Genomic DNA, 18,018 nt, shown 5'->3' with positions numbered 1-18,018 from the left:
GCAGTGAAAAATAGAGGACACTGACAACGCGCTGAAAGACAGGACCTAGCAGGTAATATTTAATATGAAACAAAGTCTCAACTTTCAAATTTGGTCAGTCAAACAAAAATAAAATAGGCCTACCGTTTTTTGGCTCTTTGATGTGTCGTGACAGATTGCCTCAGTTAAAGCCAAGTTCAAATCCACCGAAGTTAATCAATAACTCTTATGACTGCTTTGTCGCACAAAAATGGTGGAATTTGATTGGTCAGATCGCATGTCAATCAAACTCAATACAATGATGAATTGACACCATGTAAAAAAAAAATTACATCACTCTAACACCCCCAACCCCCACGATGAAACCGGTAATACCGGTGTTGTCACAAGTCGATTAACCGGTGGGAGAATATTATCACCGTCACATCTCTACCCATTACCTATCTTTAACTTTTGGTACAAACCTCCCTGTTTGCCTAGGGGTAGGAGAGGATGTAACAATTATTGTAAATTAAAAAATAATAATGATACATATAACGTGGGGGAAAAACTGATGGTCACTTCAATCCCCTTTTCCAGAAAAGCAACAAAACTGACGCAGGTCAGTGGAACAAAAAAAGACAAGTCGAGAAAAAGGCGCGTTTTCTAAAAGTTGAACTGATTTTAACTTGAGCGCCGCCTTTTTAGAAAGCTGTGCCATGCGCTAGATGCTGCAAAAGACGTGAAGGCAACGGTCATGCTCGTCCCTCTAGTTGTGTTTGCAAAGAAAAATAATGGAAAAGTAGCGCATTGGAATGGAAAAACACGTTCTCTGTGAACGGCCCCTTACCTTGCTCCCTGTCTAACATAAATACAGCACAATTTCCAACGGATTCCAAATCCAAACAAAATATTTTCACAAATGAAGATCAAAAAGTAACATGAGAGAAGAACACGCTCCGCGTTCGCACGCTCTCTTACAGTTGCGCAACTCATTCACAAAGTTGAGAGAAAAAGACCGCCTTCGGTTGTACATGCTTACATGAGAAAATTCACTAAAACAGTGGTTCCCAAACTGGGGGACGCGTTCCCCAGGGTGTATGTGAGGTGACGGTATGCGATAAAGATGAAAAACCGCACTCTCTAATTATATCTCATATATTTATTTATACCATGTCCACACAGACGCGTTTCAGCCTAAGCCATCATCAGTGTGTGACGAACAAAATGAGTTTTGCCCTTCATTTAATTCTACCCCACCTTAAAATAACATTAAAACCAAGCATGTATTTCTAACAAGCAAAATGCATTAAATGCATGGCATCTAATCAAATTACCTCATCTTTTGCGGTCAAAACAGACTGCATCCACACAAGCAGTATGCGTATGATTGTGTGCAGAGGATGCTGTCTGTAATCTTCAATCTAATCTTCAATACTGCCATTCTCGACAAAGTAGGCCTCCTTTGTAAAAGTGAGGATGCTAGCATGAACAAATAGACACTGTGCATAGAGATTGATATAAGACTCAAACTCTTCGTTACAAAAACATCCTGTGTTTTAGTTTTTAATTTTTATGTTTTTTCCAAACACCCACATGATTGCAAACATGACATTTCAACAAACAAAAGGGTAACATTAAGTGATGTACATTTTAAACACCGTATTGTCAGTATTGTTTTCTCCATTTTGCAACGTAATAAGTTCCAACAAAATCCACAGCAGAACTACAACACACAGCGGTGTTTAGTGAACGAATCTGCGCCTGAACCAATCATTCATGAGAGTCAACAACTCAATTATCCATTCATAAATGCAGCCGCTTGCTTTGTTATTGAATGAATGACTCTGACTCACTCATGTTAAATGCCTCAGGGTATATGCCACTCTAAAAAGTTTGGAAACCACTGCACCGAAATATCACAATTCTAGATAAGGGAAAAGAGTGAAGCCCAAAAAAACAGCCTGCGAAAGGGAGAGAGAAAGAGAGCAAGTACGCAACACATATTACAAATACGTCCACACACGTAACACTTTCTTTTGCCACCCTAAAATCCTTTCCCTTGGCAACAGGAGCTGAATGAGAATCAGTCCACACCGAAGCGAGAGAAGCAGGAATGGCTGGTGAGGCAGAAGGAGTGTATGCAGCAGATCCAGGCTGAAGAAGAGGCTTCTTTATTACGGCGACAAAGGCAGTATTACGAGCTGCAGTGCAGACAGTATAAAAGGAAAATGCTGCTCGCGAGACACAATCTGGAGCAGGACCTGCTTAGAGAGGTGAGACGCACATGAGTTATTGTGTGCTTTTCCCTTTCTTTTTTTGCTTTCTAAATCACTTTTTTTGCCCTTTTATCTATTAATCTCTTTCTATGCATAATCCATACTTTTTTGTTTGTTTTTATTTGTCCCTGTAGGACCTGAATAAGCGTCAAACCCAGAAGGATCTGGAGTGCGCTATGTTGTTGAGACATCATGAGTCCACTCAGGAGCTGGAGTTCAGGCAGCTAGCGCTGGTTCAGCGTACTCGGGCCGACCTGATCCGAACGCAGCATCAGAGCGAACTGGCCAATCAGATGGAGTATAATAAGCGGCGTGAGCAGGAACTCCGTCAGAAACACGCTGTGGAGGTCCGCCAGCAACCTAAAAGCTTAAAGGTGGGGATAGCTTTCTTTACGTGCTTGGTGGGGTGTTTTTGTCCCATTTTGATTTTACTTCCTTCAAATTATGAGAATAATAGTGCATCATATTTGTTACATAAATTCAAATTGAATTGAATTTTAATTTAAAGGGCATTCTGAATTCAGTTCTTAATGCCACATTACTCTGTTGTACACCAATTGATTTCTGTTTAGAAAATACTAATTTTGGCAACTGCAAGGATTAGATTCCACAAAGGGCTTCTGTTAAACCCAACTGTCTAAGTGGCCATGGCCCTACACCTGATGAAATATTCCAGTGATGTAAAAACACACCAGGGGGCATGTAACTTTGCATAATTTGTTTTTGTCTTCAAAATGGAAAAACAAAGAAACCGTTTATTTATCACATATTTGACCCTTCTCATGAACATAAAGTAATCTTATTTTTTTCCCTTCATATTTAGATTTTTGTTTTCATTATACTTTGTTCTAATTTAACAAATGGAAACATAATAAATCCAAAATGGATAAACAGCTTGAATATTGGATCTCTAAATGGGCGGAAATGAAACGCCCCTTTCAACTGATTGGTCAAATAAACATCAAACTGTGCCGTCATCAGTTGTTTATCAGTTCCTCACAACAGAATAACAGTTATCCGCTGCTAAAGTTGTATGGATTCTTAAAGCGTTTACGTTTCAACTCTTTCTCATCAAACAACCAGTGCAATGAACAGGGCTTTCTTCTGTGTAGACATAGGTTCACTATGGCTAACTATGCATGCCAGAGAAATTATAGGTGCTATTATAAGCGTTTATTTCGGAAATATAAATGTACCTCTCTCATCTGCTCCCACATTACCCATTACTCTACTTATTCACCACACTGCCTGTTTTATTTAGCTGGCCAACTCTTAAAATCTGTGAGACAAAGCTGCACAATGCACTGGACAGCACAGAGCAAATGCATTTAAATTGTAGGGAAGCATGACCAGTATATTTTTTGTGTCAATGCAGCAGTCATAACTTTTGTTTTAGGCAATACACTGAGTTTATTTATTAATACTAAGTATTAATTGATGTAACTTCCAAAGAAAAGTCACAGAACTGTTGTGCGAGCATAGGCGCACGGACTGGTGTTTCATTCCTGAATGAGTCCGAGTCTTTGAACGAATCTGTTGAGTGAGTGATTCAATGACTTATATAGACAGCCGCTTGATCTTTTTTTTTTTTATTCCTAAAAAAATCTGCGTTCTGACATTATTCTCATTACATTATGCAATTGCTGTGTAAATGTATTTTCTGCCCCAGCATTAAATCGTAAATACATCTAAAAGCAACTTCAGATGCAGCTACTTTGCCACTTCTTCAGTGCAAAGATGATATGTTGATACAGGTTTAATTGGTGACAGCCTATAGTGTCATATGATTCTAATTTAATTCTCAATTTAAGAATTTAAGATTACATACATATTTAATAAGGTTAGAAAAAAGATCCTTGGTAAAAAATACCCATGAAAATCTATTTGAAGGGCAAATATTTTCCCTTATAGGGAAAGTTAATTTCTGACAGTGATGGCAATAAATATAAAAATACTCTTCATCTCTGGCTTTATAGTTCAAAGTGTTATTTCAAAGTGTACATTTGAATCGATACTGATCTGCGCTTCACATCAATGTAGCATTTGCTCTGCGCTGTCCTAGGGCTGGGCGATATGGACCAAAAGTCATATCCCGATATGTTTAGGCTGAATATCGATATACGATATATATCCCAATATTTTTTCCGCAAAGTGAGAGCAAATGTTCAGTCAAAGTCAAAGCCAAATATGAAATGTCACAACTAGTTTTATTGAAACCGGCTATTTCAGTGAACAGAATCAAATGAATAAATAATAAACAGGTTTCCTCACCTTAGGGCTGCACGATTATGACAAAAATCATAATGGCCAATTATTCCCTTGGAATTGTAATTGCGATTTATTAATTATGATTATCAAAGTTTACATTGAATATATATAAACAAATTTTGTGTAAACATGTTATAATTTGCCTATATATATATATATATATATATATATATATATATATATATATATATATACATATAAAAATAACACAAAGAAAAATAGTGGCATTTTGGGGTTAATATGGAAAGGACAGTTACCATGGTGAATACACAATATTAACAATAACTGTTAATGAAACATGGAAACTGCTCCTGGTGAATAGAATGAAAATCATACCTGCATTACTTTTATTTTGTGTAATTTACAACGTAACGCGTTGCATGCTCGTAGTTTCTTTTGCACTTTATATACAGTGAGGCGATACACAGTGCGCGCCGCCGCATTTGCGCGTGCAATTGAAGAGTGTGCGCTAGTACAGGATAACGGCTGACAGGACAAGAAAGTCCGTTTTTCTGAGGTGAAAGACTTTATTTCAGCGTACACTTATGTCACTGCCTGGTAGTTCCTATTGTGCTGGGTTTTCTGAAGTAGTCATGATTCGCCTCTCATAACATAACATGCTCTAAACACGCACGCAGAGTGGGGCAGTGCAGAGAGCTCCGGGTCAGCAGCTGCTTGGAGCAAGGATCACAGCGCAAATTGAACTATATCGATATATGCGATATGGTCTAATTCCATATCGCATTTCAAAAATATATCGATATATTTTTTAGATCGATATATCGCCTAGCCCTACGCTGTCCCGTGCATCGCGCAGCTTTGCCAGACATATTTTTTTATAGTAGTTCAGCTAAATAAAACAAGCAGTGTACCAGATATGTAGGCTAGGGTGCATGTAGGCTGTGGGTGCAGATGCAAAGTAAATTAATATTTATGGGATGAACTAATTTCACGGCACGCATTGGTGAATTTGTCTACACATAAGAAAGCCTTGTCTAGACTCTGCCCCAGTACAGTTTGTGTCAAGCCATTCATTAGTCTGCTTGTTTGATGAGAAAGAGATGAAATTCAGTTGCAATAAATGCTTTAAGAATTCGTACAACTGTAGCAGCGGATGACTGTTATTCTGTTGCGTAGAAGTGATGAACAACTGATGACGGCACGGTTTGAAGTTTAGTTGACCAATTAGTGGAAAGGTGTGTTTCATTGCCATTGATCCAATATTCAAGTGGTTTATCCATTTTGATTTTATTGTTTCCAATTGGTGAATTAGAACAAAGTGTGATGATAAACATAAAAATATGAAAGAATGACAAGATTGGTTTATTCATGTTCAAGAGAAAGGTCGAATATGTGATCAATGAATGGTTTCTTCGTAAGACAAAATCTAGTAAACAAATTATCCGAAGGTGATGGTTTTTTTGAATGTCGACTTGCAGTGACTTAGCTCAAATATGTTTCTTGTTTTTTGTTCTCTCAGACGAAAGAGCTCCAGATCAAACGTCAGTTCCAAGACACCTGTAAGATTCAGACACGGCAATACAAAGCCCTGCGGAACCACCTGCTGGAGACCACGCCCAAATCAGAGCATAAAACTGTACTGAAGAGACTCAAAGAGGAGCAAACACGTAAACTGGCCATCTTGGCCGAACAGTACGACCATTCCATCAGAGACATGCTGTCCACACAGGCTGTGAGTAAGGCAAGGAGAGACCATCTTTAATGCTTTTTTTTTATTTTTATTTTTTTTACTGGTGTATACTCTCAAACTGAAGTACAGAATAATATAAGCATACATTTACATGCATGGGTCAATCTCAACAAAACTGGACAAGAACATGTCCAAATCACGCTTCACCCCAAAATCAAAAGAATCATTTTTTTATTCTCAGTTGGATATTCTTATGTTTAAAAAAAAAAAAAAAAAATTATCTGCATAAGATAAAGGCAGTTAACAAATGCTATTAATAAACAAAACAAAAAATTCATTACAATAATGTAAAAATGAAAAAAAAATCTAGTGGTCCTTAAATAAATTCAGTATTTCTTTTCATTTTAAGGTGAAATATGATGGGGAATGTTTTTGACTGGTTTTGGGAGGTTTGCCTACTTATGGTTAATCAACAGATCCTGAAACCTCCAAGTCAGACCAAATCTCTCTATTGGCTGCTTCTCTACTGATATCGCACCTTTTTGTTTTCCCTCCAGTTACGATTGGATGAGACTCAGGAGGACGAGTACCGAGCACTGCGCATGCAGCTGCAGCAGGAATTGGAGCTGCTTAATGCCTATCAGAGCAAAATAAAGATGCACACAGACACACAACACGAGAGAGAGGCCAAAGACCTGGAGCAGAGGGTGTCTATACGGAGAGCTCTTCTTGAGCAGAGGGTGAGAGAAATTGAGTGAATATTAGTGATGAATGTTTTATGATGGCTCTGTTCTAAAACCTAATGAGCTGCTGTAATATTTACACTACCTTTCAAAAGTTAGGGATCTTTTAGAGACAAATTTTTTTTTAAACAAAGAAATTAATACTTTTCAGAAAGGATGCATGAAATTGATCAAAAGTGACAGTAAAGATGTTATGAAGACATTTATAATGTAATAAAATATTCCTATTTCAAATAAATGCTGTTCTATAAAAAAGGTATCAAGGTTTCCACAAAAATATTAAGCAGCGCAACCCTTTTCAATATTTATAATAAGAATCTTGAGCACTAAATTAGAGCACTATTAGAATGATTTCTGAAGGATCATGTCACACTGAAGGCTGGAGTAATTATGCTGAAAATGCAGCTTTGCCATCACAGGAATAAATTACATTTTAAAACATTAAAATAGAGTAAGTATTAGACTTATTGCAAAAAAATTTGTATCATATTGACGTGAAAAATTACCTTTTAAGTGACTGATTTGAAATGCTTCTGATTTGAATGCCTATGCTTGAAATTACATAGGCAACAACTCATTATTCAAATAGTACAAAGGCACCAGAAACTCAACTCACAATTAATTTCAGTAAGCTGACACTGATACTATAATGAGCATCAAAAGACATGCAATGTGTCTTCTAATTTGTTCTCTTTCTGTCGCCCTTTTGTTTTTGTTTTCAGATCGAGGAGGAGATGTTGTCTTTGCAGAACGAGCGTTCTGAGCGAATCCGGGCTCTGCTCGAGCACCAAGCTCGAGAAATCGAGTCCTTTGACTCGGAGAGCATGCGTCTGGGCTTCAGTAACATGGCCTTGAGTGGAATCCCCGCTGAGGCTTACAATCAGGGCTACCCCAACCCTCCTTCCTCCGGCCCTGGGGGCTGGCCGTCCCGTCCTGTGCCTCGTTCAGGCAGTCAGTGGAGCCATGGCGTCCAAAACTCAGCGGCGCCACCCTCCTGGCGAAGTCAGAACAGTACAGCCGGGTTCAGCCGAGCAGAGCAAATCTCCAGCCGGGAGAGAGATCGAGAGAGGGATTTAGAGGGAATGGGTGCCCGTGGCTTTCCGAGCTCTCGCTCCTCTGCCTCGTCTGCATCATCGTCGTCCTCGCATCATCACCTCCGCTACATACCGCAGCATTACCACCACCAAAGTACGCCACACCTGTACCGCGACAACCGAGAGAGGGAGTGGGGAGGTGGTGGTGGTGGAGGAGGAGGAGGAGGTGGTCACCACTCCTCTTCATCCTCCTCTCATGGCCACTCGCATCACATTTCATCCCATGGCTCTTCCCAATCCCTTGCTCTCCTCCCTCCACCACCTCCTCCTCCACCCATCTCACTTTCCACATCTTCTCCCCAGTCCTCCTCCTCCTCTTCCTCCTCTCAGAGTGGCTATGGTGGAAGGGGCGAGAGCCTGGCTGTGAGGGGTCCCAGCCTGATGGCTCTGAGAAACAGTCCAGGTCCCCTTCGGAGAACCGCCTCGGGCGGAGGTGCCGGTGGGTCGGGCGGGGACGGAGGTTTGAGTCGGAGTACATCAGTGACGTCGCACATCTCCAACGGATCCCACCTCTCCTACTCGTAGAAAGTCTGGCAGGAAGTTCAGAACATTTCACGGGCTTTAGCAGGGGAGAAAAGCCCTTGATGTAGCTCGTTTAGGAGTTAAACGGAGGCGAGGAGGAGAAACCGTATTTAGATGGTCAGACCTTTACTTACAAGAAGATAGATCTCAGGGTTTCCGAGGGATAGTGATTCGGGAGGGCTCAGGGTTTAGATCGGGAACAGAAAAGACGAGATGTACTGTTACAGGAGCAGAAAGCTATACTGTTGAGTGTGTGGGAGGGAAAGGATGAAAATAACACAAGTGGTGCCAATGCTGTAGATTGGGCTCATCCTTAACTGGTCCATTTTAGTTTTATTTTATTTTAAACGGTCAGACAGACCCATTGAATTCTGCTCTTTCATGTCCAGGGATTTTCTTGCACGTCTAAAGTTTTAAGATTTGAACTTTTTACAGATATTATTTTATGCTTTATCCTGGTTCATGTTAAGCTGAATTCATTTAGTGCAATTCAAGGGTTTCATTTTTATAAGAATAGTTTGCCAAAAATGAAAAATCTATCATTATTTACTCTCTCTCTCATGTTGTTGCAAACTCTACATACTGTTATTTTTTTCATAGAACACAAAAGGAGAGTTTTTGGAGTATCTTTTAAGCAGCACTTTTCTATACAACAAGAGTTCTTAGAACGTCTGAGTTTTCTGAAGCCATTTGAATGCATGAATGTACTATTCATTTTCAGACCCAAATTATGGGGTCATAAATTAATTGATCTGCTCAAACAAAGCATCTAAAAACCACTTGGATTTTCATGCGTCAGAACCAAATGTAGTTCTTTTTTTAGAGCTATGAACCTGCGTTATTTGGAAAAGAGACGCTTTAAAGGGAAAGTTTACTAAAATATACCCCAAAAATGAAAAATCTTCATTTCATCAAAAGTCGTCATTTACTCGCCTGCATGTAATATACCCCAAACCCGTATGACTTCCTTTCTTCTGTGGAACATAATAGAAGATATTTTGAGAACGTTCTTTAAACATTCTTGTTTTGCTGCAGAAAGTAAGTCAGGTTTGACATGACAGAAATTTCATCTTTAAGCTCTTTCTAATATCTTTGTGTTTTGAAGATAAATAACAAAATATAGGTTAAAAACGACATGAGGGTGAGTGAATAATGGCAGAATTATTCATTGAGTTTCTCTTGAGTATCTCTTGAGTTTGAGCCAGAGGATGAGTCCTTTTCAATTTTACTGCTAGCGAGCGAGTCGGATGCAATAGAAGGTGCAGAAACTTGTGGAAGGGAGAAGGTGTAAATTGAGGAACTAAAAGGGTGATTGAACTGACTTTTGTGTAATTATGTAGATAGTACTAAAACAATACTAAAAGAACATCAATCAGTGATGGGTTTTAAACTGTACATTTGTATTTGAGTCAAGGTCGGGTGGCAGTTTTTTTTCTTTTTTTCGTTTTTTAACGATTTTTGTATTCTGTATTCTTTTGTTTATTTTTTTTAAACAATGCCACATGTCATACTGCCATTCTAGAGGCTCAACTGACCTAAAGCAACTCCGCCCACTGTCCTTATAAGGGCAAGCTGCCATTTAAGTTGTTTGGTTTAGGTTTAAACTGGGCTGTCATTCAGTGTCTGTTTTTAGCATAGGTGTGATAAGATTACTTTTAAAAAGAGATTGAACCTGGCTAGGTGAGTAAGCCATCTCCTTGACTATAAATGCACACTGTAAATATGATGTACATGTCCATAAGAGAGTTGGGTTACAGGTTTCTGTGCATTAGAGTGATGTACAGGGACCATTTGTATACAAACATACGCAACAGACGTTTATATGACTTTGAGTATATAAATATGTGTATAATACATCTCCTGTGGGAAGGGTTGATGGGGAAAGTCATCAGATTGTTTTCTGTTCAACACTTTTGATCTATATTGTACTTATACAACGTGTGTATATACAAGCACTAACTCTTATTTAGGGTAATAATAATTTTGCTATGTGAATTGGAAAGTGGGACATAAAAAATAGATACTGTCATTATTATTACACCTACTACTGCCGCTGCAATATTTGTGTTGTACACTAATTTTTCTTTTTACAATTTCTTTTTCTCTCTTTTTTTTTTTTTAAAGACTTTTTTTTTTTTTTTTATCAATGCTTACCACTAGTTGGGAAATGTTGGCAGTGTCTCAGTGAGAATTTTGAGTCTCGTTTTAGATTAAGAAAATTTAAAAGGACTACCTATCCCAGCATTCCTTGTTACATCTCAGGGTAGGAGTCTTTTGTGCAGTGCGTTGTCAGGAGAGTAGTATTTTAGAGCCAGTATTAAACTTGTACAGAACATTTTAAGAGATTTTAGCTGTATAGAACATTTCTAGACGACTGTAAAGTGTCTCAAACACCCCCCACCCCTACCCCTTTGATCCAGCAGGCTTTTCTCCCTACATCTTATTTTCTGGAATGCATTACTTTCGTTTTTGCTTACAAAATTTGTATGTTTAAAATGGACACAAGGCAACACAAGCTGTTTACATTGACAACCAAAATCTCCAGCATACCCTTAAGAACATGGTGAAAGATGAAGCTAGATTTTGCCAGTAATGTTATTATTTTTAATCTTTTGTGCTCCCACACTGCCAGCTCTCTTTAGACACCAGCGTTCACTCGGACTCTCCCTCGGCCTCCTGAACCAAGGAGACGTGCAGTACCTCACTTCCCTGTGCCTGGCCAACCGTTTTCAGTGTTCACTTCACATCGCCTCCCCGCCCATCACCACATTCCCTTATGTCCTTTCTTGCTTGGTTACTAACATCTATGAACAGAAGAGGAGGAAAAAAATAAAAATCCTCCGCCCATCTGTAACTCTGGGCTACCATATAATGTGTTTACAGCAACACAGCTGGATTCTCATTAGTATATCCTCTTTTAGGGGGTGTTTCAGTATCTGGTGGTAGAAACTTGAGGTAAATATATGAAATTGCTTTCATCATCCTGCAGTGTTTAAAGGACTGGAGCTATAAGGGTGCAAAGACAATTGCTGTTGCAGATGTGTGGATAAGTGTGTAGCCTGCGCTGAAATGTATTGCAAAATTGTGATGTTTGAAAGGCTGATGGAGAGCATGGTTGTTCAGGGAGCTCAGAAAAAAGGCCAAATTACATTCAGGTGAAATGATTACAGGAGAACTCTAACACATGGGTTATAGAACTTGTACAGAAAATGATTAACAAGTCATTAAAAAGGATACAAACAAAATTACTTTTCCTGTGTGATCTGTCTGGACTAATGCACCATTTTTTCCCCAGCACTTCTAGCCTGTTTTCTGAATGATGAGAGTGTGCATCTGCCATGCACAGACACCCTGGATATGTTGAAGGTAGAGGAAAGACAGTTTCCATAGAGACAGAGGCCATAAGTGGAAATTACTGGTTGCTTACACAAAAAAAGACACATGTTTGCTCTGGTGTAGAGCTATTTTTAGTCCTAGTCAGCAAATTACTCCCATTTATAGGATATTTTGCGGTAATAAACTATTTTAAATATTCTATTTTTCTGCTGTGTTCTTGTTTAAATGGCATTGCGGTTAAAACGGCTAAACAACAGATACAGTTTGTTCAAGATAGAAGTATTTCCAACCTGAGAATTAGTCAACGTGTGGCTTACGAGTTTGGAGATGTTCCGAACATTGTAAGGATGTTATTTTTTAGGTTTGTTTAGTAACTATCCTTCCCTGAACGTTGCTGGGAGCCTTTTGTGTGAAAACAGTTTATGTTAAAATGTTTCTTAAGCATAAACTACATTTTGTAAAGTTAAACAATGGCTCACATTTAAATTAGTAATACAGCATTGGATTAAATGTAGACTTGACTTGTTTGTAATTTGTAACATAATCGTATTATAAAAGTGGGACAATGCACAAACTGGCAAAATAGTCGTTAGCAAAACGAATCCCTTTTTCACAAAATAAGTGCCCCATATTCGGATTTATTTAGTGATAATGACTGACTGACTGTAAGCCTACGCTGTAAAAAAAAAAAAAAAAAGATCGTGATTTTAAGGGTAAAACACTAAAAATGCTTCGGTGAAAAGCTGTTAATGTAAGTTTTTTAGATAATCTGTAAAACCTAAAATGTTGCTTCCGTATTTTTTTTAATTAATTTTGCAGTATATTTCGGCAACCACTGTGTTAATAGACGATAGATAGATAGATAGATAGATAGATAGATAGATAGATAGATAGATAGATAGATAGATAGATAGATAGATAGATAGAAAGAAAGAAATGATGAAAGTAAGACAGTACAGTAGTCTACGATGGTGCAAATGTATAAAATGCTGGAAAAACCTAATGTTTTACTAATTATGTTTTCATTGCCGTTATACCACTGTCACAGTGCTGTCAGTGACACACAGCTGATTTGGGGTCAGCCGTGGCACGTGATGCTTTTGATGTCACCGAGGATAGAGCGTGTGCCAATTAAAGGGGAGGATTACTTTGACGGCGTGCGCGCTTACAGGACATCATGACGTCACGCGCCACGCTCAACTACAGGGAAATAGAAATCTAGAAGATACATTTCAGGGATCCGTCCAAATAAAAGCGCTCGTTACCATGACTGAAGAAAATATCTTCCTGTTCGTCCCGAATTTGATCGGTGAGTCAATCGAACGAGTTAACGAGCGTGGATCGTCAGCGCGCGACAGAGTTCGGCGCACGTTTAACCGCGGCTGCCTGACTGATAATAGTTATTTCGTTAAAAACGTGTATATAAAGGTCACGTATGTTTTGTTTAAATATGCATAGAGTCTGTACGACTGTACTAGCGTCCAGTCTTCATGATCGTTGTGTTTTACAGCGGTTGTTTTGACTTCCTGCTGATGTTTGACATGATGCTATAGGCTGTCACTGTAATGCGCTAGACTGAGTGAAACTAATTTAATACGGCACATTCATCCACTAATAGTACTACTGTCAATGTAGTATAAAAGATTTAAAGTCGACATGAAACACAACTTCACCCTATTTTATACATGCATGTTGTGAACAATTTAATCCGTGTGCATGTTTCTTTTTTTCTTTCTAATTTGACCTCGTAAGGTTTATTCAAAATGTCATAACTGGACCTTTCAGTGAAAACGACAGACTTCTCTCTGGTGACATTTGCTGGACTTCTCCAATTATTTAGTCTGCTTAAAGTTGCCCTATGATGCTTTCTCCCATATCACCAGTCCGAGCATACGAGTTTAGAGAGACTGAATCCTTTATCGAACCGTGAAGACACTGTGCGAAAAGAGGCAATGCTGCAATGTATATTAGGATTAAAGTGGTTTTGTAGTGGCACATCATTTGGGGCACTTTAAATTCTGCATATAGGGTAAATACAGGTTGAATGGGACGCTTTTCAAAATGGGAAAAAGTGTCCCAATTAACCTGAATTCACTTATTATCTGCCTCCACTTTTGAGTGCAATGCACACATCTCAAAAACAACAATCAATATTACTTCCTTTCCCTCTTGCAGACATCTCTTCTCTGGTGAAGTTTTTTTATCCGAGAGTGTCAATTATATCACATAAATAATGGCAAACCACAACGATCCAATTAATTCCCAACCTACATTTTTTCTTGTTCAAGAAGCCGTATCACTCAGATATACAGGGAAGAAAAGACTATAGCTACTTCCGTTTCATGCCGACATTAATTCGTAGTACTCGTGTATGCATGTACTCTTCCTTTTCATATGCTTTCTTTGAATCTTTTCCCACACTTTCAATAGGATATGCCCGTATTGTACTGGCTCTGGTATCCTTCTACTTGATGCCCTGCTGCCCGGGTCCGGCTGTGTTTTGTTACCTACTGAGTGCCCTGTTGGATGCCTTCGATGGACATGCAGCCCGTGCTCTTAATCAAGGTTGTGATTTGCAGCTCTGTGTTGTACGTTATCCCTCTTTTTGTGCCTTGCTCACTCTTTGTACCCATCTCTGCCTTTTCCTTAGGTACAAAGTTTGGTGCCATGCTGGACATGTTGACTGACCGTTGTGCCACCATGTGTTTGCTGGTGAATCTGGCACTGCTGTACCCGTCCTACACTTTTCTGTTTCAGCTCAGCATGTGTTTGGACGTGGCCAGCCACTGGCTGCACCTGCACAGGTGTGTCCAATATTTTATCCAATAAAGGTATAAGGCATTAGGGTTTAGGCCTAAAAAAAACTATGGGTATACCAGGGTGATGCTAACTTCTGGAATGACCTACAAAATTACATTATTCCTGCATAACTCTATGGCCACGTACACACTCAGCTAAATTCGGTTGTCAAGTCACCTTTTAGTGCTTAATTCTGTTCTGTGCACACACACAGTTCATTCATTTAAGGGAGTGACAACCGCATTTACAGAATTCTACACAATGTGTACTGAACCAAACTGAACAACATTTTTTTTTAATGCCGTTTAAAAAGTAAACCACAGGGAAAGCTTTGACTCTTTTGTATTGAAGAACAAGCCCATAATAAACATAAATAGATCCAAATGCTTTATATTGCAAATAAGATATTGCGGTCTACAGTTTCCCCCTTTATTCATTCCATTATAAACCGTTTTGCTTTATGAGCCAGGCCTAAACAACAAGCCCAAAAACTCTTATAATAAGAGGACATGGCAACACTTAAAGAGCGTGTTCTGCGAAGCAGCCTTCCAAGCATAAAACACAACGCCTCTGTCAATGGTGGTTTGGTTAAAATGAAGTCTTTGACAGCTGTAATATTATCTTGGTCAAAAATACAGTAGTATATACCAAATGCGTGAGAGGCCAGAACGTTGCTATGGTTACCGATGTGTCAAGCATTGCTATTTTGGGAGTGAGTTGTGTTCCGTACACACACAAAACAATAATTTAGGGGATTAACTCCCATATTAAAGCTGTTCACTCCTGAAACTTTACAGTGTGTACGTGGCCTATATGCACCTCCTGATATGTGCATGCATAAAACAGTTGATTCAAGACTTAGAGGCTTAGAAATCTATCTTTATGTTTACAGATGATCTCACTCCAAGCTGATACACATAGGCATAAGCTACAGAGTCATTTTGTCTAGACTGGCACTGTTCAGTTGTGCAACATGGGACGCCACTGCAACCCCCACACATAGCTCTCTGATGCACACTACACTTTTCTAATTGCTAATTTGCTGTCTGCTTTCATTCCAGTGAAATTGCCAAATGAAATGCGCCTCCATTACTGATATAATACTACTGACAAACAATTGCAGTTTTATTGTTCAAAAAGTCTTGAGCTATATTTGAAAGCACAATCTCTCACATTTATTGGAAGAATTATACCTCTAGACCCCCGGTATTAAAAAGATTTAGACTTACATTGTAACAATTTATACTAATCCTTTTTAAAATCAGTAATTTAGTAGATGCATGTCAGAATATTGGTTAATGTTAATTTCAAATAATCAGAAATTATTTTATATATCTTCTCTTAGAGTACACAATGGATCTCCGCTGACCCCTAGAATTCTGTTTTATTGTGTAATTTATTTATGCATTTTATAGTAAATGTACCTATGCATAAATCATCGTTAAAATTTGGCATGAAATGGAAATGGAAACCTTATCTATTTTGCAAATGCATTTTAATGATCTTACTGGCTGTGATTTTTCTTAATTATTTTAGTTATCAAAATCAATAACCAACACTAATAGATAATGTAATGCATTTCAGAACATGAGAAAATGAATGTAGATACAAATAAAACCTTCATTGATCTCCACAGACCTCTAGAATCCAATTTTTATAATATAATATTTAAATATATTGTATTTAATTGAAGTACCTCTGTGACCTACATAAATTGTTTTAATAATATGAGTGTGCCTTTTTTCTGTTTCTTTTCTTCCAGTTCCATGATGAAGGGAGCAACTAGTCACAAAACCATTGACCTCTCTGGAAACCCCATCTTACGACTCTACTACACATCCAGGGTAACATCCTCACTCACGCTCGCTCATTCACACAGTCAGGAACTCCCATCAAAAGCTTAATGGGTTGTTTTAAAGTATGCATATCTAGTGAAGAAGTTCACATGTTCTGGCTGTTCTGACATCAGTGTTTTTTCCACAGCCGGTGCTGTTTTTTATGTGTATGGGGAATGAACTGTTCTTCTGTCTGCTTTACGTAATGTACTACATCGAGGAACCCCAGGGTGAGAATCAGCAGGCTCTTTCTGACTGTCTTGCTTTATTATTTCCTTTTGCCAGTCTTATTCATTGAAGTAGTGTTGAATTAATATGTACACACTACAACAAAGTTAAAGGACACAGATTACATTTGACTAAAATATTGGTTGCATCATATTTTTGAATGACTTCTCTCTTTCTGTCCAGTCTGGCTGCAATGGCTGCTGGGAGTTTGTGCCATGGTCTCTCTGCTGAAGTCTGGCATAAGTCTCCTCCACCTCATCACCGCCTCCCGCAACATGGCTGCTATCGACGTGGCTGACCGTGAGAGAGAGCGGAGCAAAGCACAGTAATGGATGAGAGGATACACAAACCAAGAAAACAGAGACGAAGGCAGAGCGAAGACGATGAGCAGAAAAAGTGTTATGAGAACATCGGCAAGTATATAGATTAGGATGAGATCATGGAAATCAATCACGGGACCTTGCAAAGCCTCACTGAGAATTTATATTTATTTAAATATAGATTATCAATGGTATGATACCAGGGGAAATACCTTACGAGTTTCTTCCATATTCCTGTAGTTGTAATAGTTTCCCATTTCTGTTGATGGAACTAGTTGCACTATGAGTGGACCATATTTATGTCATCTTTGGGGTGTCATCATAGTATTTTTATTTATTTGTTTGGTTGTTTTATTTGTTAATTGAATAATCATGCATAATTTTAATGGGATTTAGAATAGCTCAGCTGTTTAAAAGCAACATTTCCAAACACGCATTCACATAAAAGACAGGCACATTCCACACTTTAACTGAAAGTCACTCGAGTGTCACTGTATTTGGTGTTTGTTTTATCATTAGTTGTGTGGTATTTAATTATGAACTGAACTGTCTGTAAATGAGCCTGTTTTTTATTAGACTTTTATGTTTTTGTTGCATTTATCTGTTTGAATATTAGTTTGAAGCCATTATTATATTATACAAGTGGCTCTGCCATTATTTTTGTCCAAAGCCTTCTGAATGTATTATTGGGTTGTGGTAGAGGAGTAGACATGCTGTTTTAGAGCTGTTATATAAATGATCAGAATTATGAGAGTTATACAGTTGTGGAGAAAAGTATTTTGTACTGTAACAGGTGATTTGACAATAAAGTTATCCTGACACCAAGATGCAGCTGTTATTTCTTCATTTATTTATGTCAATTACAACAGCCCTGTAGCTGTTACTGATGATATGTTATCTATGTTAGTGTGTACGGTTTCCTTTTGCTGAGTTTCAAGAGCATTTAGCATTTAATCCAACATATTATGTGTGATAATTTTGGTTG

The 18,018-nt window shown here is 38.4% G+C and overlaps 2 protein-coding genes across 3 annotated transcripts in view; both read left to right on the top strand.

The window, feature by feature from the left end:
* taok2a (TAO kinase 2a) overlaps positions 1-11,351 on the top strand; it is a 34,281-nt gene extending 22,930 nt beyond the window's left edge. Inside the window, exons 16-20 of one of the 2 annotated variants that reach the window (XM_082183807.1) lie at positions 2,031-2,234; positions 2,372-2,611; positions 5,986-6,198; positions 6,714-6,896; positions 7,622-11,351. In XM_082183807.1, coding sequence (XP_082039933.1) covers positions 2,031-2,234; positions 2,372-2,611; positions 5,986-6,198; positions 6,714-6,896; positions 7,622-8,518 — 1,737 coding nt within the window. In that variant the 3' untranslated portion in view covers positions 8,519-11,351. Of the gene's footprint in view, positions 1-2,030; positions 2,235-2,371; positions 2,612-5,985; positions 6,208-6,713; positions 6,897-7,621 lie in introns of both variants that reach the window. The other variant, XM_082183806.1, reaches the window with a different exon arrangement.
* Positions 11,352-13,000: 1,649 nt separating this feature from the next.
* cdipt (CDP-diacylglycerol--inositol 3-phosphatidyltransferase (phosphatidylinositol synthase)) lies at positions 13,001-17,858 on the top strand. Its single transcript, XM_082184351.1, has 6 exons — positions 13,001-13,160; positions 14,282-14,416; positions 14,502-14,655; positions 16,413-16,494; positions 16,634-16,715; positions 16,897-17,858. Exons 1-6 carry the CDS (start codon positions 13,118-13,120, stop codon positions 17,040-17,042), a joined length of 642 nt encoding a protein of 213 aa, XP_082040477.1. The 5' UTR covers positions 13,001-13,117; the 3' UTR covers positions 17,043-17,858.
* Positions 17,859-18,018: the final 160 nt, after the last annotated feature.

This window comes from Leuciscus leuciscus, assembly GCF_965113295.1.
Source record: "Leuciscus leuciscus genome assembly, chromosome: 1".
In the NCBI taxonomy this organism is placed as follows: Eukaryota; Metazoa; Chordata; class Actinopteri; order Cypriniformes; family Leuciscidae; genus Leuciscus; species Leuciscus leuciscus.
Note: the sequence above shows the minus strand (reverse complement) of the source record. Positions and strands in the feature narration are given on the sequence as shown.

Coding starts and splice junctions, on each gene's coding strand:
- cdipt (XM_082184351.1), top strand. CDS start 13,118: ATGACTGAAGAAAATATCTTCCTGTTCGTCCCGAATTTGATCG. Junction 16,495..16,633: donor GACTCTACTACACATCCAGG/GTAACATCCTCA, acceptor TTTTTTCCACAG/CCGGTGCTGTTTTTTATGTG. Junction 16,716..16,896: donor CTACATCGAGGAACCCCAGG/GTGAGAATCAGC, acceptor CTTTCTGTCCAG/TCTGGCTGCAATGGCTGCTG.